Source organism: Macadamia integrifolia, chromosome 8 (genome assembly GCF_013358625.1).
Source record: "Macadamia integrifolia cultivar HAES 741 chromosome 8, SCU_Mint_v3, whole genome shotgun sequence".
NCBI classification, from domain to species: Eukaryota; Viridiplantae; Streptophyta; class Magnoliopsida; order Proteales; family Proteaceae; genus Macadamia; species Macadamia integrifolia.
The window spans coordinates 33,536,673-33,561,826 of NC_056564.1; the positions used below are offsets into that span (position 1 = coordinate 33,536,673).

Sequence of the window (25,154 nt, forward strand, 5' to 3'; positions counted from 1 at the left end):
TGGTGGCGGGGGGGATGAGAGGGGGGAGGCACGTTGCACTCAATATATATTGGATGCCTCCTGCAAATATAGAGTTTGGATCCAGTTATGGAGGGGATGGACAATAGTTGAGAAGAAGGGATTGAGAGAATTGATTGGCTTATCAGATATGACAGAGGCCAGCTTTATTTATAATATGAGGAGGGTTACATATATGGGTGTTAGATAAGGATGAGTGTGAACCACAATCCATGTCCTACATCTACACAGAGAATGTACTAGATGCATTATACCTAGACACTATAACAACAATCCCATTGAGAAAAGGACTGAACTTATTCCCATTTCGTCAACTGTTTGGACCACTCGCTAAGGAGACAGCAAGCAATCGCTGCTTAGTGCTTATATATGCAACAGTGCTTGTGTTCTCACTTTGTAACAACTATACTTAGTAATAAAACCTCGAAAGATCCATTCCAGGGTTGAAGCTCCCTAACCTTCACTTTCACTTTTCTCGTGTAATTATATTCCTTTTCTTTATTCACCATTCCCAGATATACTTCTCATTTGTCCAGTCAAAACTTTAAAGGAGTTCCTTTGGAATAAATGGATGACTCATCTTAGTTACACTTACTTGAGTGGGAACATATATGCAAACGAAAGAGATTGAATAGGTTAGGAGTGGGAAGATGTGAAGACATGGATTCTGCAATGCTATCTAAAAGGCTTTGGAAAAATGCCAGTGATCCTCGAGATTGTGGAGACAAGTAATGAGCATAAATACTTATGCACAATGGAAGTTCTGTCCCCTCTATTTTTAGGGATAAAAACTGAAAATGTTACTCATTCCCAACATATAGAATCTCTATTTTCAAGCGTGCATTACCTTTTTCTGTCAAAGTTGTAAACTTGTATTGCTACGCAAAATTGAGAGCATAAGGTAGAGTTGGCATCCCCTCATAAAGGACTGGATTAAACCCATATTACTCTTTTCATTTTGCGATTTTTATCAAAGAAACACTGAAATACCTTTTTTTTTTACTAGATCGCAAAACATATTTAAAATTACATAATCTTATAAATAATATATAAAAGTGACAACAAACAAATAGTCTCCAAATTCTAACCCTAGCAACATGAAAAACTGCACACAATCAAATTCATGAATAAACCTTCAGGTTTGACAGGTGTAACAGACATTGAAACGTCATTGTTCTGGAGCACAATTGACAGTATCAGCATGAGCATTGTCTAGAAGTGCAGTAAGAAAGTAAATAGCATTTTTTTTTTTTATGGAAGAAAGGACTCATTCAAGATATCCTATTCATATTATCCTCCCAGAACCCTTATTCACGACTATGCCTCAATTTAATGATCAGTAGTGACCTAAATCAGTCAAGGGGGACACCAATCCAGATTGGTATGGATCAGAAAATCCAAATGATACCAATCCTGAAAATCATGCTACCATGACACCAAACCAAGTTTTTCATGGACAAGAAAAAGAATCCAGAGCATGTCCATAGTTGGATATACCAAGAGAAACTAGAAAGACCATAGCAGGTCCCTTTACTAAAATTGGAAGTATTGGGGGACAGAAAGAGACATCGAGACAGAATCATTAGCCTGGACTTACAAGTTATAGGTTGATTAGCAATAAAATATTTCAAGCAATTTTTCACGTCCAGAAGAGGTTAAAATTATATTCACCATGAGATACACATCTGAAGAAAAGAACAAAAAAATTTCTAAGTAATCAAGAAGCACTGACTAGTCAAACCAGTTCATGTAGGCATTCATCTACAAACTTTTAAGACATTACTTTTGCTAGTTCTACTACATAGGCATAAAAGCTGGTGTTAATAAAGGGTAAATTATAGCTGGGCCTCCTGACAATTTGGAGTATCTAGGATCAGGATCCCTCAAGTTTCAAAAACAGGAATCCCTGATGTTTGGGTTCGTCTATGTTCCAGGCCACTCAGTTAGAGATAGTTACAAAATTTAAGGGGTACTGTTGAAAGTTACAAAAACACAACTTGATGTAGATCGGGCTTGTAAAAGAAGGGGCTGTTGGTCCCAATTGATACGTCAGGGTACTGCTCCTTCGTAGGTGGAAACCTGGTTACTAGGAGAAGTGAAAAGCAGCCAACTATTGCTAGATCAAGTGCTAAAACATATTTTAGAACCATGGCACATGGAATTTGTGAACTCCTACAGTTCAAAAAGTTAGTTCAAGAACTGGGATTTGAAGTTAATGACTCCATGAGACTATACTGTCATAATAAGGTTGCAATCAGCATTGCCTACAATCCTATGCAGCATAATCAAACAAAACATATTAAAGTTGAGCATGACTTCATAATGGAGAAAATTGATTTCAAGTGTATCTCCACTCACTATACGAAGACGGGAGATCAAGTGGCTGATGTGCTAACCAAAGAGACAATCCGCTGTTCCATACCCATTTGAGAAAGCTGAGCATGCATGATATCTACTCCCCACTTGAGGGAGAGTGTTGGAATACTGTTGCAATGGTATAATGGGAAGATTATTATGGGTAATATGGGAGTACATGTTTGTAGTAAGGGTATACTGGTAACTTCTGAACTTAGAATCAATATCATAGAGTTGGGAGAGGTCAATGACTCTAACCCATTTCTCCTGAGCTCTTCTCTCCTCTCTTCTTCTTCTTCTTCATGTTCTCCTCACTTCCTCTCCTTTTGCTCTGGTTTAACTCAATCAATAGAACCTTAACTACTTGACTATAATTTTTCAAATGTAAGGGACCTCATCATAGATATCTGAAGCATCAGAACCCGACATGCAATTTACCCAAAAAATAAATAAAAAAAAACTTTCCGTAACTGACAGCGATAGGGATAACGCCACTGCGCCTCGCAGACCAGACCATATAAGAATAGTTGCATCCTTCCAATCCAAACCATATCCAAAATATCGCAGAAAAGGATATAATACTCCGACAACAATGGCCCGTGAGACTTGAACAAAAACATAGAGGAGTATGAGGTAGCCCCATGATGTTCCTGAAACAGGATGAAGAACATGATAATAAGAACCAAACATAATCCTGAAAAATATCATTCATAAATCATAACAAAAGCAATTTCATCATATCTTCTATGCTTGGAAATTAGGAAAATTTTCATGTTTTCTTTGCCAGAAGTTTTTAAAAGAAAACTAATCAATAGTTAGGTTATCCATTAACAGAAAAGCTAATTAATTTTAAAGAAAATAATCATTGAACATTTTGAGAATGTAACGCAGGAACTTTTCAACTTAAAAAATTATTTTCATGTAAACCTGAATTAGGAAGAAAAAAGAAAAGAAAGGGAGGTTCAACTGATGCATTCTCACCCATCACCTATCCATAAGACACTTTAGGTAACATGGAAAATCAGGCCACACCCATCTGCCATGCTTCTATTTTAAGTGGGAAATTCCACACTACCCTTGCCATAACCAGATAACATGGAAAAACACAGAATTCCATCTTCTAAAAGTTACATCCAGATACACTTTAAGATAGTGAATCACACAACTACATTTGAAAGACCACATCAATCTACTAATTCCATGTTATGGACCACGGAAACAGGTAAAGTAGAAAATAGCAATCCTTGACCACCACTAAAACATAGCTCTGTATCTATGCCTTAAAAAACCAAGCTTCCACCCAGAACTTGTTCTCAGTCATTTGTTAGTGAAACATAACTAATATATCTAACATCATTACTCTGCACTAGCATTCATGTAATGTGCATCACTATCTTATATTTTTCGTGATTTTCAGAAAGGAATTTTCCATAACCAAAATCCAGACATGAGACCATATGATATAGTTTTTTGGTCCCACCAATCACCCTTGGAAGAATTGGGTGTACAATACGTAAAAAAACACTGTTTTTATATGGGAGCATTTTGTGGTCAATTTTGGGTTGAAATGTCCCATATGACATATCATCATGGTATAACATTGTAAAATTAAATGTTTTATTTTGACAAGTTAGCATATTATGCTTTATAACCATATGCTGCCATTTTCATGAAAAAATGACATTATTGAATGTCAATCCAAAAAAAAGGGTAGAGAAGCCAGTTTGAGGAGAGGAGAGTGTGACACTTTAATGGAGATTCTAAAGCCCTAATGCTCAAAATTAATTTTTATGAGTCTACGGTTAGAAGGTTTTGGGTTGAATCCTATTGGTTTGAAATTTATGGTTGTTCTTTACTTAGTGTATGCAAGGGTGTTTTCACAAGTATCTATAAGTGGGATTATGAAGCTCAGGCTGCATTTGATCATGGATAGTTTCTATGCACTTTACTCTCTTATAACCAAGGATTTAAATGTGGGATTGACAAAGCCCGACTCCAAGTTGATTCAACCACAGTGGTCAAGCATTTTTCGAAGGCTAGGCATGCTCTCACCTTATGTTTGTTAGAGCTTGTGTATTAAAGGTATTTTGAGAACTAGTTATCCCACTTATTGTCTTATTTTGTAATTGTTCTTTTTTATCTTTACCTCCCTAGGGATGTGGAAGAGCGGATTCCCCCACTTATTGTCTTATATGATAGTTCTTCTGTATACCTTTTCTCCTCAAAAGTGCATTTGATTTGGAATTTTTTTGGAGTTGTTTGTTCACCCCTTTGTTGGGTTTATCTCTGAGTATTGGGAAGGAAGATTTGGGTAGAGTGTGTACTCCCCATCTCATGTGTGGTTCCTCCTCTACAATATGTTTGTAGACAACGGACTTGGAGAAGTTTCAGCTAGTGCATCAAGTAGTACTTTTCCTTCTCATATGTTTTTTGAGAACCTAAATACTCAAATTTCTATTGTAAAGTTGGACAACACCAACTATTTGGACTAGGCTCACTATGTGAAGTTTTCCTTGCGGAGTAAGGGAAATCAAGTAATGCTCCTCCTAACCGTATGGCTTTTGAGAATCTAAATACTTAGATTTCTATTGTGAAGCTAGACAACACCAACTATTTGGACTGGGCTCACTCTGTGAAGCTTTCTTTGTGGAGTAGGGGGAAGCTAGGTATGTTACAAGAACCATTCGAGCTCCTAACACAAGTGCTCCATTGTATCCGAAATGGGAGACTAAGAACTCCACTGTTTATGACTTGGCTGATATTCACTATAAAACTTAAGATTGGAAGGAGGTTTATGAGGGTAGAAACTACTAAGGACATTTAAGATAGTTTTTCCGAACTTTTTACGGAGTGGGTGACTTGCCTAAGGCCTATCAACTCCTCAAGAAGGTCATTACAATGAAGCAAGGAGATAAGACTATTTTTGAGTATTACAACACTGTTAGTGGTCTGTGGGAAGAATATGATCACTATAGGGATTTTCAACTGTCCAATCCAGAAGATGAAGCTAAGGTTTACCAACATTTGAAGATGAGGGTGTTCTTATCTTACTTGGTGGTTTGAATTTGGAGTATAATCCAATTCGAAAACAAATCTTGGGACGGTCTCCCCTTACATCCTTGATGAGGTGTGTAGCTCAGTGTAAAGTGAGGATATTCAGTGAGTGGCCATGGAACTTGCATCCTCTCTTGAGCAGTCAATTCTTTCCTCTCGCTCTCATAGAGATTGGAATGGTGGCGGCAAAGGCCAGGGGCAACCTCGTGGAGATAATATGGATAGATTCCATTGTGATAATTGTGGAAAATCTGGGCACAATAAAAAGAGGGGTTGGATACTTCATGGCCATCCTCTTGGTACACGTGGTGGATCTAATAGTATATATGGTGGCCATAAAGGGGGGGGGCTAGGGCACACTTTATGCAGACTGATACTACGGGGCCTCCACTTAGCATACAGGCAGAGAAAAACTCTCTTACCAAGGAGGAAATTGCATCATTTCACAAGGTTATGTCTAGTTGGGAAGTACTTCATCTACATCCTTATTTTCAGACACTTCGACTTCTGCCTTACAAGTCTCCACCTTGGCTCTTTCCACTGCTCCTATTTGGGTTATTGACTCTGGCGCCATAGATCATCATATGATTGGCATGTCTCAGTGTGTTGATTCATATTCTATGTGTTCTGATAAAGATAAGGTTAAGGCGATTTATAGTTCCTTTTCCTCCATTTATGGTAAGGGCAGGGTTCCTGTTACCTTTTTTGTTTCCCTTGAATCTATTCTCCATGTTCCAAGTTCTGACATTTAACCTTCTATCTATAAGTCATTTAACCGAATCCTTGAATTGTTATATCACTTTCTATCCCTCTCATTATCTATTTCAGGATTTGGTGACAAAGAGGATCATCGACAGTGGATGTGAGGAAAGGGCTCTATCTACTTGAACCTCAACCACCTATTTTGCGCACAACTTAGTGTTATGTGTGTGGACGCAATGACAATAGTTCTATGGGTTACGTGATGCTTTCGCATAAACGTTTGGGCCATCCCTCTTTTGTTGTTATAAGAAGACAACTACCTCATTTATTTACTTCGTTTTCTTCTTCCCATGTCTTTACTTGTGAACCATATATATTTGCCAAACATTGTCGATCCTCTTATCCTTATCCTAGTAATAGATCTGATGTTCCATTTTATATTGTGCATACTGATGTTTGGGGACCCTTTCCTACTACCTTCCTATTTGGCTATCGTTACATTGTTTCATTCGTTAATGATTTTTCTCGTAGCACTTGGACTATTTTGATAAAGCAAAGAGTGATGTTTATGATGCCTTCAAAAAAATTTATCAGACAATCCATACTTAATTTGAAACTAGAATTAAAATTGTCTATTCTGATAAAGAGGGGAGTACATGTGTGGTGGTCTTCAAGAATTTTTTTTTACTGACAATGGCATTATCCATCAGTTGGCTTGTGTTGACACATCCCAATAGGATGGGGTGGCTAAGAGGAAAAATCGACACTCGTTGGAAGTCAGTAGGAGTCTTCACTTTAACATGCATGTTCCTAAAACTTTTTGGTCTAATGCTCTTCTTACTTATGCCTTTTAATTAACCACATGCCCACAAAACTTCTCGGTTCCGTAACTCCTTTGAAAACCTTGTCTCCTCCCTCTGTGGCTTCTCAAAAGCGCCCGCCTCTTGTAATGCTCTCTGAAACCCTTAGCTATGTTGGAGACCAAGCTTCGACGACTCTGCATGTTAGCTGCTCTGTGCCCTCTGTATCTCTCACTGTCCTCTCTCCTGCTAGGCCTGCCAGGCCTAGTCAGGATAATGCCACATCATCACCTTATTCATTTTTAGTGCCTTTACTGCTTCAACGCTCGCTATGCTCCCCTAGCATAGGCAGGACCTATCACGTCTTCTCCAAAAGTCTCGACTTTGTCAGTGCCTCTCACGCCTCTCGCACCCCTTTTGGTTTCCTCTTTTAGGATATCTGAGAGAATCTCCCATGCTGCACTCTCCCAGAACCTATAGGTCTTATTGCAGCCCCTCCTTTCCTTTGCAAACACCATACCTGCCCCTCTAGCTGTGACCACTCGTTATCATTAGGGCCCTCCAACGCCATCCACTGCTTTTCCACTGCTCCGTTTTGATTAGTTGACTGCTAGAACCTCTTTGCGCCCCAACCAGCTCCGTTGCCATATTGTCCACAATGACCTCTTTAGCTCTGGACATGTCTGTCTCTATGGTAACCCAATCCATCTCTTCCACATTAATCCCCCCTTTCACCCTTGGTCTCTTCCTTAAGGAATATTGTAGATGTCATCGTAGTCAACCCTCCCGTCTTTGTCGTGCCAACCCTAGTTCCTCTGAGGTTGAGATGGCCCCATACCCCTCCCTCATGAATTATTAGTCCATTTGGAATGTGCGGGGTCTCGACTTCCTTGCCAAGAATCTGAAATCCATTCACTGCTGTCTTCTTGAGAGTAGGGTTCCCGAAGCTAATTTCTCTTGTATTTTTCACTGCATTGCCCCTTCCTGGTTCCTCTCTAACTACTCACAATCCCAATAGACGAATCTAGGTCCTCTTGAATAGCTCTAAGATTCAATTTACTGAAATCTCTTTTGCATCCCAATTCATCCACCTTTCCATCTTTGTTTCCTCTAGTAATTGACCCCTCTTCTTCTCTGCTATTTATGGGCTTAATCGTGCCTTTGATAGATTACCCCTATTGGATGAGTTGGAGGACCTCAGGGCCCTTTCCTCTTAAGTCAATTCTCTCCCTTGGGGCTGGGGAGGAGACTTCAATGCTGTCAGATATGCCCGTGAGAAGCAAGGAGGCTCCTCTATCGACCACTCTTCTGTGGATGCCTTCAATTCTTGCATTGAGGACTCTACCTTCAATATTTTCATTGGTCTGACACCAAACTCTCCTGGAATAATAATAGGGTAGATGCAAATCGTATTGGTTGTAAGTTAGATAGAGTTTTAGTTAATGAAGTTTGGCTCTCCTCTTACCTGTCCTCCCATGCCATATTTGACCTCCCTAGCATCTCTGATCACTGCCCTATTTCTTTGTTTTTCAATCCCTTTATCTCTTTCAGCCCCGAACCTTTCAAGTTTTTTGACGTGTGGCCACCCCACATTGGTTTCCGCCATGTTGTCAAAAATGGTTGGGAGCTCCCTTCTCAATCATATACTTCCCCTTTCAGTACCTTTGCATATAAGCTCAAGAATGTGAAGATTGCCCTAAAAAACTACAAAGTCTCCACCTTTGGAATCAACTCTAGAGTCTCCACTTGAAGATCCTAACTTGATTCTCTTCAATCTCGTCTACAAGGTGACATCTTCAACCACTCCTTGGCCCTTGATGAGAAAGAAACCTCCCTTGAGCTCCCTTCTCTTCTAACCCAAGAGAAAAGCTTCCTTAAGCAGAAATCCCGCATCAAATGGTTAGACCAGGGAGATTATAATTGCTCTTACTTTCACCAATCATTGAAATCTAGGACTGATGCTAACACCATTCCTCAGCTTATAGCAATTGACGGGAATCTCCTCCTTGACCCTATTGCCATCAAAGCTGAAGTTGTGTCATACTTCACCAATATTTTCTGTCCCCCCTTCCCTCCCCTCTAACCCCCCTCTCCTTAACAAATTTATCCCAGACACCTTTTTTTTTTTAAGATGAATAAATAATTCATTACCAAGAGGAGAAAAATATACAAGGGGGAGAGAGGGGGAAGGCTTAAGCCAACAGGGAGAAGTCAACCTAGGGGGAACCATCAAAATAAAGAACAAAGACAATACATCAAGTCCCAAGGGGAACATCAAGGTAAGGGGAGGATAATAGCCATTAAGGAATGGGATAAGATCGACCCATAGGTTCCATATGAAGCAATGATATGAGTGTTTCTAAGGGAATTGGGAACAGAATGAGTATGAAGGGATTGAATTTTGAAAGTAACATCAAAGTAGATGGCTTTCCAAATCTTGTCTGGAGAACGAGAGTTAGAAGTCCATCTACAGATGTTTTGCTTAATCCAGAGATGAATAATGGTTGCACAAAAAGCCAACTTGCCAAGGGAAGGACCAGAAAAGGTCATATCAATCTAGTTCCATTCCCTATTAAAAGGGAGAATGAATCTTCTTGCTGGCCAGCACCTAGAAAGAACGGATTTCAAGACAAAAGAGGAGATGGGGCAGCAGAAGAAAAGGTAGGGGATGTCCTCTATACCTTGGGGGCAAAGACAACAAGAAGGGTTGCGGGGATATGGCGGTGAATGAGGAAGGTTTGGGTGGAGAGACAGTTGAGCAGACAATGCCATAGAGTAAAGCTATGGCGGGGAATATGGCCTTTAAACTAGACCGAATTATGTCATGGGACCATAGGGGTGGGGGATCTAATAAAGGACCAAGTAAAGACAGAGAAGAAGATCCCGTTGGAAGAGGGAAGCTATATGCATTTATCCTCCCTTCCTCTATGGCCAGGGGGAGAGGAGGAAGGGAGGCCCAAAGGTTAAGGAGAGGGGGGGAGAGGGGGGAACAGGCCATTGGGAGAAAGGATAAGAGAGACAAATACATTAGCGGGGAGATCGGAAGAGTTGATATTCCTAGGAGAGATCAGATGTGACAGGATACCCAAAAGATGCCAGGGGTCCTTCCAAAGAGAGGTGGTCTGGCCATTGCCGATGGAAAAGGAAATGACATTGAGGGCAATGGGCCTATGACAAAGGACCTTTCTCTAGATCAAGGAGGCATCAATAATGGAAGGGGCAGTCCAAAGAGAGTTGTGCTTGAGCAAACCGGAGAGGATTCAGTCAATCCAAATTCTTTTTTGCTTAGACATAATTTTCCAGATGAGCTTGAGGACTCCCACAGATTGACCTCTTTAATTCTTTTAATCCCTAAGCCTCCTTCTGCTTTGGGAAGGCAGACCTTCTTCCACCTAAGGGGACGGAGGAACTTGGAGGAATCAGAGCCCTCCAATAGAGGGACATGGACTAGAGGACCAACCTGATTAGGGTAAGATGACCAGCAAAAGAGAGGAGTTTACCTTTCCAAAGTTGGAGTTTTTTTCAGAGAAGATCAAGCAAAGGTGAGCAATGATGGGATGGAAAGCTTAAAGGAAATGAGAGGGAAACCAAGGTATTTGATAGGTAAGGATCCCAAAGAAAATCCAGTGATTCTAAGAAGGATGCCTTGAGCATCACGGGAGACACCGGGGAAGAAGAGATTAGATTTGAGAAGGTTGATACTGAGACCTGAAAGAGTTTCGAAGGAGTGGTGAATGGTCATAATAGTGATGGAGAGGGGATCAGCCTTGGAAAAGATCATGATGTCATCGATAAAAGCCAAATAGGAAAGATGAAGGGATTTGCATTTGGGAATGGGGGAGTTGTGATGTAGGCCAGTGACAAATTAGATGGAACGAGAAAGGACTTCCAGGGAAAAGGAGAAGAGAAGAGGAGAGAGGGGGCATCCTTGACGGATACTATGCCCCGAGGGGAAGTAACCGATAGGCCTGTCATTTACTAAGATAGAGAAGCAAGGGAAGGAGATACAAGAGGGACCTAGTGGACAAAAGAGGCAAAGAACATACGAAGCAGAACATTACAGATAAAATGTTAGAGTTTGTGAAATAAGGGGTACTTTAGGAACAAGTTTGTTAAATTGTTGTCTCTTATTGTATTTTCTTTTTTTTCCCTTTTACCTCCCTAAGGAGGTGTATGTAATTCCTTTTATATTGTTAATGAAGTAATATATGTGGTAGAGAATATTTTCTCTACACACAAAATTCCACTTTTATCTCTTCTTCTTCATCTTCTTCTCCTTCCTCTTCTTCGCCAACCTTCCACTCTTCTGTGCCCATTACTTTCTCTCGATCCTCGTATTCTAACTTGGTATCAAAGCCTAAGTTTAGGTTTGAGAGTCATGTTATCTACTCCTAGTCCCCATTTCTTCTCTTTAGAACCTTAGGTTACAAAGGGGTTCCAAGGAAGAGAATACTATGTAAAAAACTCATCCTTTTTCTTTAGATGACCTTGGATGAAGATCGTAGTCAAATAGAGGAGGCCCCATGTGAAGATATTGGAGTTTTAAGCTAAAAAAAGGAGTCGGATAAGTTCAAGCCATTTTCGCCAACCCTGCTTTGGAATGGCTCTCTCTCTCATCCAATTGCCGCTAAGGATGGGATAAGCCTCTTTTGTGTTGCCCTAGGCCCCTCTTTCAAACCCTTACGGTCTCGGTTCTTGAAGAGAAGAGGTGTTGAGCCACAACTCTCTTCTCCCTTGTTTTTAAGGTACAGCCAGCCCTGTTTTCACCTTGTTTTTGCTCTCAAAATTGTGTATGTGATGCTTCTGGCTGATTTAGGTTGGTGAGGTATGTTGTTTGAGTCTCATGTGTTGCATTGAGAAGATGACTCCCTGAAGATTGTGTTTTTGTTGGATCTATTTGAAGTATATGCTCTCTTTTACCTGCTGGAATTGTTCTTGAGTGCCGGGAAGTTTTTTCTTTTTTGGGTAAAGTGCATACTCCCCATCTTGTGTGTGTTTCCCCACTTGTTTTCTTACATTATGTCAGAGATTAGAGGAAGAAGCAAAGGGCCACCTCTAGAGAATGACAGGGATGGATTTAGGTGTGTCTACTATGGAAAATTTGGGCACACTGGAGACAAGTGTTGGGACCTTTATGGCTATCCCCCTATTATGTATGGTAGCAGAAGAGGGGGAGTTAGAGCTAATACTATAATGACTGAGGCTGAACCTATGGGACTACAGTCTAACTCAGGATGACATTGCAGCTGTTCGTAGGGTTATGTCATACTTGGCTAATTGTTCTTCTACACATACAGTACCAGCTCCTTCAGCCACCACCTTATAAGTCTCTACATCTGCCTCTTACAGTGCCTCTTCTTGGGTCATTAACTCTGAAGCCACTGACCATATGATTGGTATATCTCATTGTTTTGACACCTACAATATTTATTCTGGTAAGGATAAGGTTAAGGTTGCCGATGGCTCCCTTTCCTCTATTTCTGGTAAGGGCCACGTACCTGTTACCCCCTCTATTTCTTTGGACTCCGTTCTGCATGTTCCAAATTTTAATCTTAATCTTTTATGTGTGAGCCAACTAACCAAATCCTTGAATTGTTATGTTACTTTTTTTCCATCTCACAGTGTTTTTTAGGATTTGGTGACAAAAAGGACAATTGGCAGTGGACGTATGGAAAATGGGCTCTACCTTCTTGATCCAGGAACTTCTCCTTTACATATTGCTCAGTCCTACGTGTGTGGGCATAATGACAACAGTACTTTAAACTCTGTGATGTTATGGCATCAACATTTGGGTCACCCCTCTTTTAGTGTTATGAGACAAAAATTGCCGCCACTTGTTTTCTTCTATTCCTTCTTCCCATGTGTTTCAATGTGAACCTTGTGTGTTTACTAAATATGTCATTCTTCTTATCCTTACCATAGTAATAAATCTGTCATTCTCTCCTTCTACTTCGTTATTGGGTTATCGTTATTTTGTGTCCTTTGCTAATGATTATTCAAGGTCTACTTAAACTTTTTTGATGAAACATAAGAGTGATGTTTATGATATCTTAAAAATTTTCTATCAGCCAATTCTTACTCAATTTTCAACTCGTATTCAAATTGTTCGTTCAGATAAAGGGGGTGAGTATATGTATGGTGGACTCCAGACCTTTTCGCCGACCATAGTATTATCCATCATATTGCTTATGTTGACACACCCCAACAGAATGGAGTGGCTGAGAGGAAAAATCGCCACCTATTGGAAGTCTCTCGAAGTCTCCTCTTTGGCATGAATGTTCCTAAGACTTTTTGGTCTAAAGCTCTTCTTACCGCCTCTTTCCTCATTACCCGCATGCCCTCTAAACTCCTTGGTTCCAAATCCACTTTGGAAACCTTGTCTCCTCAAGCTCCTGCTTTTTCTCTTCCCCCCAAAGTGTTTGGGTGTGTCTGTTATGTTCATGTCCACAAGTTTGTTCGGACTAAACTTGATCCCAAGGCCCTCAAATGCATCTTTCTTGGGTATTCCCCCTCTACCAAAGGTTATAATGCTACCATCCCTCTTCCCACCGCTGGCTTCTTTCCAGGGATGTCACCTTTCTTTAGTCTGTTCCCTTTTTTGCTCATTCTCAGCATCCTCTTCAAGGGGAGGATAGTAGGATTGAGGAGGCTACTAATGTCATTCCTTTTCTCACACCCTTGCCTATTCTTATTGCCCCATTTCAGTTTGATATTGGGAAACATAAAGAGGTGGACATTGTTGACACTTGTGATAATTCAAGTGTTAGGTCTGGTGAAGAGAAAGAACTGATTGTGTACAAAAGAAGGGAAAAGAAGACCTGCCAAGAGTCCGCTTTAGATCCACATCATGAGATTACCTTCCTCAATTCAGGTAACATTCATCCTCTATATTCTGAGTTGGACCTTCCTATTGTTGTTTGAAAGGGAAAGAGAGTTTGTACTAATCATATTATCCAGTTTGTTTCCTATGATGCTCTGTCTCCTACAATGTTGCTTTTTTTGTTGCCCTTTCCTCTATCTCCATTCCTAAGAATATCACTGAGGCCTTGTCTGACCCAAAATGGAAGCAGGCCTTGTCTGACCCAAAATGGAAGCAAGCCACGTCTGAAGAAATGATGGCCCTTGAGAAGAACTATACCTGGAAATTGGGTGATCTCCCCAGGGGGAGAGTTCCAGTTTGATGCCGATGGATTTACACAATTTGGTACAAATCAAATGGTACTATTGAGAGGTACAAGGCAAGGTTGGTGACCAAAGGGTACAATCAAGTGTATGGAATTGACTGTCAAGAGAGATTTGCTCCTATGGCTAAGAAAAATTCTATAAGGGTTCTCTTGTCTTTGGTAGCAAATAAAGAGTGGCCCATATATCAATTAGATGTGAAGAATTCCTTTCTCTATGGTAACTTAGAGGAGGAAGTGTAACATCAAATGAAGGGAAAGTATGTCTTCTTAAGAAGGCTTTGTATGGTCTCAAACAGTCCAAAGGCCTGGTTTGAGAGGTTCAGGCAAGCTATTTTGAAGAATGGATATTCTCAAAGTCAAGCTGACCACACCTTATTTACCTAATAGGGTAATGGAACTATTACTGCACTAATTGTCTATGTTGATGATATTGTAGTGACTGGAGATGACATAGTTGAGATAGTTAGGCTAAAGACTTCGCCAAATAGTTTGAAATCAAAGACCTTGGACACTTGAAGTATTTATTGGGCATTGAAGTGCCAAGTAAGAAGGGGATAAACATATGTCAGAGAAAGTTTATATTGGATCTATAGAAAGAAACAAGGATGTTAGGCTGCAAACCTGTAAATTCTCCTATTGAGCATAATCATAGACTGGGAGAAGATTGTGGTCCTTCCCTTGTTGATGAAGAAAAATACCAGAGACTAGTGGGCAAGCTTATCTATCTGTCTTTGACTCGCCCAGACATTACCTATGCAGTAGGAGTAGTGAGCCAGTTTATGCATGCTCTTAAGAGTGGGCATTTGGATGCCATGTACTGTATCCTCAGATACTTGAAGTCCTCTCAAGGGAAAGGACTATTGTATTCTAGGAACAATCATTTGAGGATAAAAGGCTACACTGATGCTGATTGGGCTGGTTCCGTCTTTGATAGACGGTCTACATCAGGCTATTGCACATTTGTGGGTAGCAATTTGGTTACATGGAGAAGTAAAAAACAACCTGTTGTGGCTAGGTCAAGTGCAGAGGCAGAATTTAGGGCAATGGCTCAAGTTGTGTGTGAACTTATATGGTTGAGATGGGTGGTTCAAGAGTTAGAGGCATTGACATTGAAGGGCCTATGTGACTCTATTGTGATAACAAGGTAGTTATAAGCATTGCTTATAATCCGTGAAGTAATATATGTGGTAGAGAATGTTTTCTCTACACACAACATTCCACCATTATCTTCTCTTCTTCTTCTTCTTTATCTTTTTCTCCAACCTTCCACTCTCTTGTTCCCTTACTTTCTCTCTATCCTTATATTCTAACTCATCTCTATCAACACTGGCGATACATGAATCTGTACATCTGTTTGTATGTAAACCTATTCTTCTGATCATATGGTCATCTTCATCCCCTACTCATATGGGGCCTTGGACTTATGGTTATGGCACGTGCCTACTTACGTGTCCATCTACTCATCTATTCGTCTGGTCGTCTCCCTCCCCTACTGGTGTGGGGTTTTGGGCTTATGATCATGGCACGTGCCTATTCACGTGTCTATCTACTCCTCTGTTCGTCTGGTAGGTTCCTTTGGTATATGTGGCGTACTGGCCCCCTTCTATTGGCTAGCCATTTACGGTATATCAGGTGCCCCCCACTCCCTTGAGCTTTTTGGAAAAAAGGTTAAGGGAATATAAAATATGTTAAATCAACCTTCCCCCCTTTTTTTGCCCTTTGGGATAGCGAAGTTAATGTTCCCCTCTATCGCGTTGTACCTAGGGTTTCGAACTGTCCTATCATGACATGGGGGCCGTGATTACATTTGACGAGGGTTGGGTTGACTCGCTTTTATATTGGGAGCTCGAAGGTTTGGTTGCTCAATTATCTACTTGTTGAGTTCCTCTTAGTTTGACGTGTCGATTTCACTCTGTTTTTTACGGTTCTTGGGTTACTTCCTTGTATATAAACCGTCGTGAGGGCACAGTGGAGGTATTCAAGTTTGTTGCTTTCCTACCCATTTTTCTGCTTCCTTCTAGTGTCTGCTATTTTTACAATGAGAGTTTGAGTGCCTGCCAGTGTGGGTTGTTGATACTTTCTCATCTTCTCATCTTCTCATCTTCTCATCTTCGTTCAATTCTCGAGTTAGTAAATTAACCCCCGCTCCCCTTTTTGTTTGTTCCTCCCCATTGAGGTCATAGTGTCTAAATCCACTTCCCCTGACTCTGATGACCATTCTGGTGTTAATGTAGGAACATCAACCCAGTTACGTCCCTGCGTGGTCCCACTTCAGGAAATGGTAAAAGGGTAATTCAGAAGTCTCCCCTCATGAGACGGAAGGTAAAGTGGTCTAAGATACACCCAAATCTAGGCTCCCCGTCGATCAACTTGCCTCACTTTTGACTGTGCGAGAGTTAAAGAGATTTAGGGAGATTTATCATATCCCTGAGTCTGTCTCTTAGGTTTCCTAAGGCTGGTGAAAGGGCCAACAACGGTAGGGAGGGGGAGGCCTATTTTTATGAGTATATGCTCATCAGTGGGCTCCGTTTTCTTATCTATAATTTTATAGAGTCGGTGCTTTGGCATTACAGAGTTGTTCAGGTGCAACTTGTGCCCAATGCCTTTAAGGTTTTCCTAAGGCTTCATCATTAGGTGTTTCTGAATACTTAGGGCCCCATCCTGCTCATGTTCGTGAACGTCTACGTCTTGATTACTGACCATAACTGTCCTGGTTGGTTTCACTTCAAGTGTAGGGATAGACACGACCTAGTCCTAGATAGCATACCTAGTTCAATCCATAGGTGGAAAAATGGGTTTGTTTTTGCTAAAGACTTAAGGTCGTTCAAGTTCCCGACCTCGTGGTTAGTGGGAACACAAGCTGAGGCAACGTGGCTCTGTAGATGGGGGCTGAGGATGTCGAGACCCATAGGCTGTTGAAAGTTCCCATTTGTGTGGTGGTCAACTTTGAAACCTCTAACGATAAGGTTCTCAGGGAGTATGGCTTGAGTCCTGGTGAGCTCTATTGGTGTCGCTCGTGTTTTTGCCTTTGCTATTTTATACTTGTTGTTTCCTTACTCTCTGTTCACTCCACCAGGTCTACTTGGATTAAGTTTTCAACCGCTTCTCCTCTTCCTGTAACAACTTCTTCCCTGTGGTCATCCACCTCCACCGATAGCATTTCTTTTTTCCTGCTCTTTCCCTTAAGGGTGTTAATGTAACATCGTCGGTACTCCTCTTGGTTCCCTCTGCACTCACCTATTCCATGGTCAGTTAGAAATTTCATTTTGAGGTGGTAGGTGGACACGACTACTTGGAGGCTGTTCAACCCCGATCTTCCTAGGATCGCATTGTACGCAGATGGGGTGTCCACTACTAAGAAATTCACCATGTCTGCTCTTCTTTTTTCTCATTTCCCCACTCTTATTTGTAACTCAATCATTCCCTTAGGGGCCACAGGTATGTTGGAGAACCCATACAATGGGGTGTTGACGGGCTTCAGCTTCTCTTCTTCTATCTCCATCTTCCTGAAGGTCAACCAGAATAAGATGTCCGTCGAACTACCGTTGTCCACCAGGATCTTCTCTATAGAGAAACCCCCTACTTGCAACGCGATCACCACCGCATCGTCATAGGGAAAATCTACCCCCACCAGATTGTCATCATCGAACGTGATCTTCTTTCATTAAACATCAAAAGATGGCTATGAACATGGCATGGTAGGAATATATAATCATTTAAAATGTTTTCAAGAAACACCAAGGGGTAGCCGAGTTGGAAAGGGACCTTCGCCTCAAGAAGCGTGTGGTTCTGAGTTGGACTCTTCTTACCTCCTTGGGATCATTTACATGGGGTGTTTAGTGCTCTTCACTGTTTTCGGTGAAAGTTGAATACAGGGGAGTTTCCTTGACCTCCTATTGGTTGTCCACCTTGATTCGATGGTGGTGTTCTCTTGTCCCTTGCTCCCCATCGTGTGGGGTCTCTCCTTGGTAGGTCCCTCCTTTGTTCGTCTGCTCAACAAAAATGATTGTGATCTCTTAGCTGATTATGGCCTGCGCATCCTCCTCTTCAATCTATAAATCTCTAGAGATGCCCTTTTTTATGAGATCCTCAATAGCCTGTTGTAGTTCCTAAAAATTGTCTGTGGTGTGACCATGATCCCGATGGTAGTCACAGTATTCATTGTGGTCACGAAACTCTAGGGGTCCTTAACCTCTTCGGGCCCTTTAAGGCAGTCTCCCTCATCCGCATTGATTTGCATGAGGATCTGTGACCTGCGCTAGGTGAGCGGGTGTATCCACTATACTCTCTTCTAAGAGCGTTTTGGTCTTCCCCCTTTGGCATTTTGCACGGTCATCCAGTCCCTTATCTCCCCCATGAGCCTCCTTTTTCTCATTTGTAGAATTTATGTGGTCATCCATTATTTCTTCAACATTAATGTACTTCTGAACCTTCTCTTGTAGTTCAGAGAGTGTCTTAGGATTCTCCTGTGAGAAGGAGAACTTCAACTTTTCATCCTGGATGCCGTTTTATAGCGCCATCAGCTCCACGGTTGGGTCTAGGTCCTTCATTTCCAGTTTCCCTAGGTTAAAACGGTGTACAAACTGCTACAAGGTCTCGCCGGGACACTGCTTCATGGCTATCAAGTTTTTTGAGGTCTTCTGGCGCATCCTTCTCCCCATGAAACTCTCCAGAAACATTCTGCTCAACTGCTTAAAGTTGTGCACAGATCCCTATCAGAGTCAAGAGAACTAGGCCCTTCCAAACCCTGGAGGGACGGGGGAATACTCGACACAGTATCGGACTATCAAGTTTAGGGCTCCTTAAACCAGCATGATGGACTTATTGTTAGAGATATTAGTTATATTTCTGTAAGGGTAGTTTAGTAATTTGTCATGTTATTTATCATGTTTTATTTTCCTTTTCCTCCTTAGGGAGGTATATATAATTTCCCTCCTTAGGGTGGTATGTGTAATAACTTCTCAATATAGTAGTGAAATAATATGTGGGTGTTTGTGAGACTTTACTCACAACACACATGATTCAAACATACCATCGCCTCTTTCTCTTCTTCTTCTTCTTCTTCATTTTCAACTCTCATCTCATTCTTCCTCATCTACATATTCTAACTTGGAATCAGAGGACCTAAGGTTGGTTTGCGAGTCGAGCTACTAGTCTCCTCCCTTCTTCTCTTCTCTTTAGAACCCTAGATTACAAAGGGGTTCCAAGGAAAGGGACTTCTATGTGAGAAGCTTGTAGAAACCTTTTGAGAGGCATGCAAGCAGACCATCGGGACACCAAAAGGGTTTTTTTCATTTGAAGAAAGAGACATTTGAAGGTTGTAAAATACAAAACCAGGCCTAGGTAAGGGTACCGCCAGCCCAGGACCTTTTTTCCTTTTTCTCTCTCATCTGGTCAGCTTTGGAGCTGAAACCAGGCCCATTTGGATTGCCCTAGGGTTTATTCTCGCCCCTCTAAGTCTCGCTACAAGCCTTCTTGAGTTGAGGCTGTACAACTCAATTTTTTTATGCTCACAGGGTACTGCCAGCTCTATTTTTTTACCCTTTTTTAGTCTGAAATATGGTTGTGATGCTTCTGACTGCTATTTGGCTGCTATTATGTGGATGTTATGTATGACCCTACCCCTTGAAGAAGGTAGATGGTGTGAATCCTTTTTTTAAAGCGTTTTCTTGGTTTGGCTGCTGGAATTGTTTTAATTTGGTTAAGGAAAAGGAAAATTGGGTAGAGTGTGTACTCCCCATTGTGTTTGTGACTCCTCATCCACAACATGTCTGAAGATAGTGGACTTGGAGCTCTCTTTAGCGATGTTTCGGCCAGTATATGGTGCTCCTTCTACTCCTATGGTTTTTGATAACCCACATACTCAGATCTCTATTGTGAAGTTGGACAACACTAACCATTTGGATTGGGCTCATTCTGTGAAGCTTTCCTTGCAGAGTAGGGGGAAACTAGGGTATGTTATATGTCACACCCGGTTCACACAGAATCGGGCCAGTGACTGGGTTAACACCGGTTAACCCAAACCTGCCAGGATCATCTGATACAGTACTCCACCATGGCATACACACAACTAAGAAAGAGCTCATCAGTTCAGCAGAAGACTTGGTTTACCTGTGAATATTCCCATAATACTTGATACCCGAATTGTGATACAATAGTTAAATACATGTGGGCCCGAAGGCATGATATTTACACAATAAGAGTACAATTCACATATCAAGTACATAAAAGAAATCATCAAAAATCAGAGTATACAACTCGGCTTGGTATCAAAGCTTAGAGCTCAGCTCGGTATCAAAGGTTGAGCCCAGCTCGGCATCATAAGGTAGAGCTCAGCTCGGCATCAAAAGTGGAGCTCGGCTCGGTATCAGAACTACGGTCCCACAGCACAACTCTCGCACGAGCAATCAGTGCCGTGCTCTAACTCCTCAGGGGCCCACCAGTCCTCTTCAGGGAACTCAACTGTGGGACCCACCCCGTGCTCTTCAGATAGATGACCTACAAAATCATCTAAAAGAGGTGCACACGTGGGATGAGCTCACTAGCTCAGTAAGTGGAAAGATAGACCACACAGCAGTCCACACAACGATCACAACCATATGCACTATATGCTATGCAATACATTTTAAATCACATCCACCTAAGCAACATTACTAAGTCTTTGGTTTAGTGCTACTACAACCACAGTGCGCGTATACTCTGGGTACGAGCCGCGACCTCCATCCCGCGATACGCCCATAGGGCTGTCAGAGAAGGCCCACCGTGAGTACTTGGAAAAATAAAACATGCCGACCACCGGCTCTCAACATAAAATAAATGACAAAAATTAAAGGTGCTGACTCCAGCAATTTAAAAGCAGTACGATTGGCCCTCTTGAATATACCACTGGGGTTGCCGACTATCCTATTGACCAACAGGGCGTAATGTCTAACCGCCACAGTGACCCGACAACGGCGACCACTGCTTCCACCCAAATGGTAACCCAACACCTTAACCCCTACTGGGAAGGGTCGTAGCACGGGTAGATGATAATCCTAAACCGCATGCTCCTATATGACAATAGTACGATTGCAAAGTGCCACCGCATCCCATACCACGGGCCACCAATGCACTCGTTTCCAAGCCGACTACGGCATCTAGTCTATTTATGCATCATGCATAATGATGTCCACATTCATCACAGAAGCATATTATCATTTGGCATTTAGAAAATAAACACAACACCCATTCATAACCATGTGAGGATGACTAATCTACATAGCATTTTCATGATGACATGGCTAGACTAGATACGATTAAATGAATGCCAAACAATGCCTTGAAACAAGGCCAAACGTCCTCTCTCCACTTACCTGTAGTGTACAAGGACTCACGCTCGGTACGGGTGAGATCCGGTGCGAGAAGCGTACGCTTTGGTGAACCTAATATAAGTGAGCGGGGTTAGTATTTCGCCACTTTGGGATCAAGATTAACATGATCCAATGACAAGATCATGTTTAAATCCTAAAAGAAGGTCACACGTCCAATTTGGGTCCAATCGGACGTAAAAATCACATTCAGAGCCTCTCGGGTCGTCGGACAGCCCACCTGTCTGACCCACCAGTCAGACCCACCGGTCTGGATCGACAGGTAGGTCAGCCTGCCGGTTGGGCCCGAGGGCCCTGCTAAGACCGACGGGCAGGGTGCCCCCCGATCGGCCCACCGGTTTGGCCAACCAGTTGGGCCCGAAGGCCCTGCCCTCTCAGGCGGGTGCCCACAGGCGGGCCAGGTGGCCCACCGGTCTGGCCCACCGGTCTTGGCAGGAAACTACTGTTTCTTCCCAAACTTCCCCCAACCTTTGGGGATTCAAATGGGGCTTTTTCAAACCCATTCTTCACTCATTCAAGGTCTCATAAGATGGTTCTAACCTAGATCTAGGTTAGATTTAAGGAATGGGGAGCCATCTTACCTTCTTTGCTCAAGAACACCTTCAAAACCCCAAAATCACTTCAAATCCACAATGCTTCTCCAACCTTATAAATACTTCTTCAAATCCTTCAAGATCAACACATAAATCATCTATTAAACCTTAGATTCATCATCTCAAGAAACCCTACCCAAATCAAGGGTTTTACTTGGGTATGGTGAAAGTTTAAGAACCTAGCCTTTGCTCACCTCTAAACGTAGATCTAGTGTTGGAGATCACTCTTCCGGCGTCGGAATGGGAAGATCAAGCCTCGGCGCCATTGAAATCCATCTCTTCTTCCTCTTCCTTCTCTTCTCCTCTTCTTTCCTTTCTTTTCTCTCTCCTCTTTACTCTTCTCACCGACGTCTGAGTGTCATAAATGAGAAAAGAAAAGAAAATCATAAATGCTATATATACTTCTTAAATAACTAAGTAATTCACATGGGTGGGTCACTCAGGTGGGTGGATGCGCCCACCTGTCCGCCCACCTGAGGGCCAAAACTTGGGATTTTGACAGAATTCGGCCCTCGGCACGAATCTCACTCTTGGCATATGATGTAATATACGTATGCGCCTTAATATACGACTACATACCTACTTCATCCGTACATGGCCTTATGATAGGTGCATGTACACGGCTTGGGTACACCCGTCTCTTCTAGCACTGGCTTGGACTTGTCAGGCCAGCCGGTGTTTAAGGTCNAAAAGAAGATCATAAATGCTATATATACTTCTTAAATAACTAAGTAAGTCACATGGGTGGGTCACTCAGGTGGGTGGATGCGCCCACCTGTCAGCCCACCTGAGGGCCAAAACTTGGGATTTTAACAGAATTCGGCCCTCGGCACGAATCTCACTCTTGGCATACGATGTAATATACGTATGAGCCTTAATATACGGCTATATACCTGTTTTATCCATATATGGCCTTATGATAGGTGCATGTACACGGCTTGGGTATACCTGTCTCTTCTGGCACTGGCTCGGACTTGTCGGGCCAGTCGATGTTTAAGGTCACCCTTGCCATCATAGTCCATAAGGAACCCGCTCTAACTCTCTCCGGTCGGGTCCTGCATGGTTAAACTGGGTCAGCCGTGTAATCAGACCGGGTTTAGGAAGTAAGGTATTACATTTACCCCCCCTTTCTAAAAATTTAGTCCTCGAAATTAGGGTACCTAGTTGTTCAAAGAGATGAGGGTACTTGGCTTGGATTTCATCCTCTTTCTCCCAAGATGCTTCTTCAAGTGAATGATTAGCCCATCGCACCTTTACATAGGAAATGGAGCGGTTGCGAAGGGTCTTCACCTTTCGGTCCAAAATTTCAGTCGGCTGCTCTGTATAGGTTATGTCAGCTTCTAGGTATTCTGGTTCCACGGGTAATACATGAGAGGGATCATGAACGTATCGCTTCAGCATGGATACATAAAATACATTATAAACATCCTCGAGCGAAGGTGGCAGAGCAAGCATGTAGGCTACTGAGCCAACTCGGGCTAAGATCTCAAATGGTCCAATGTATCTTGGGCTCAACTTCCCCTTTCTGTGAAACCTTTGCAACCCTTTAGTAGGAGAGATCTTGAGAAATACCTTTTTCTCCTGGCTGAAATTCAATATCTTTTCTGCGGGTGTCTGCATAGCTCTTTTGACGAGACTGAGCTGCTTTAATCCGTTCTCGAATAACGTCGACTTTGTCACAAGTCATCTGTATCATCTCAGGTCCTAACATTCGACGTTCACCTACCTCATCCCAATACAAAGGAGTTCTGCACTTCCTACGATATAACGCCTCATACGGAGCCATCCCAATTGTAGCTTGGTAACTGTTGTTATAGGCAAACTCCATAAGGGGTATATATTCTTCCCAACTACCACACATTTCCATTGTACATGCCCTGAGCATGTCTTCTAATCTGTATGGTTCAATATCTTTTTTGCGGGTGTCTGTATAGCTCTTTTGACGAGACTGAGCTGCTTTAATCCGTTCTCGAATAACGTCGACTTTGTCACAAGTCATCTGTATCATCTCAGGTCCTAACATTCGACGTTCACCTACCTCATCCCAATACAAAGGAGTTCTACACTTCCTGCCATATAACGCCTCATACGGAGCCATCCCAATTGTAGTTTGGTAACTGTTGTTATAGGCAAACTCCATAAGGGGTATATATTCTTCCCAACTACCACACATTTCCATTGTACATGCCCTGAGCATGTCTTCTAATATCTGTATGGTTCGCTTTGACTGACCATCAGTCTGTGGGTGGAAAGCAGTACTCAAATTCAACTGTGATCCCAAGGCATGCTGGAAGCTTTTCCAAAATCTGAAAGTGAACCTCGGGTCCCTATCTGATACAATGCTCACTGGCACTCCGTGTAAGCGCACTATGTTGTCCATATAAAGTTGTGCTAGTTTGGCCATAGAGAACTTGGTCTTGATGGGAATGAAATGAGCAGTCTTAGTAAGCCGATCAACGATCACCCATATTGCGTCCATCCCCTTAGGTGTACATGGTAATCCTGTGACGAAGTCCATTGTAATCCTTTCCCACTTCCATTCTGGTACTGTGAGTGGCTGAAGAGTACCATAAGGTCGATGCCTTGCAGCTTTTACTTTTTGGCATATGAGACAAGTCGCCACATACAGAGCTATTGTGACTTTCATGCTTGGCCACCAGTAATTTTGTTTGAGGTCTTTGTACATCTTTGTACTTCCTGGGTGGAGTGAGTACTCGGAGCTATGTGCCTGTCGCACTATCTTGTCTTGTATATCCAAATCATCGGGTACACACAATCTGCCTCGAAACATCAATGCCCCATCACCGGCTAAAACAAAATCTGAGTCGTTCATTGTTTGATCTTGAACCTTAACTCTGATCTGCTGCAATTCAGGATCCAAAGGTTGTTTCATTATTACCTCTTGCCTAATAGCCGGATGCACCTGTAGAGCCGTCAAGGATACAGTCAACCATTTAAGGTTTTCTAGTTGACGTTCTAATTCTGAGGTTGCTCCTTCATATAAGAGAGCTTCATCCATTAGCGTCGCCTCTTGTATGAGTGGTGGGCTGATTGATAAGCATGAGAGTGACACAGTCTGTG

The 25,154-nt window shown here is 42.1% G+C and overlaps 1 protein-coding gene and 1 pseudogene across 1 annotated transcript; one reads left to right on the forward strand and one right to left on the reverse strand.

Moving 5' to 3' along the window:
- The window catches only part of LOC122086905, a 59,133-nt pseudogene extending 51,496 nt beyond the window's left edge, over positions 1-7,637 (reverse strand).
- A 7,081-nt stretch (positions 7,638-14,718) lies between these two features.
- LOC122086906 (uncharacterized mitochondrial protein AtMg00810-like) lies at positions 14,719-18,171 on the forward strand. Its single transcript, XM_042655819.1, has 3 exons — positions 14,719-15,257; positions 16,348-16,435; positions 17,989-18,171. The coding sequence occupies exons 1-3, from the start codon at positions 14,719-14,721 to the stop codon at positions 18,169-18,171; spliced, it is 810 nt and encodes a 269-aa protein (XP_042511753.1).
- The last annotated feature ends 6,983 nt before the right edge of the window (positions 18,172-25,154 follow it).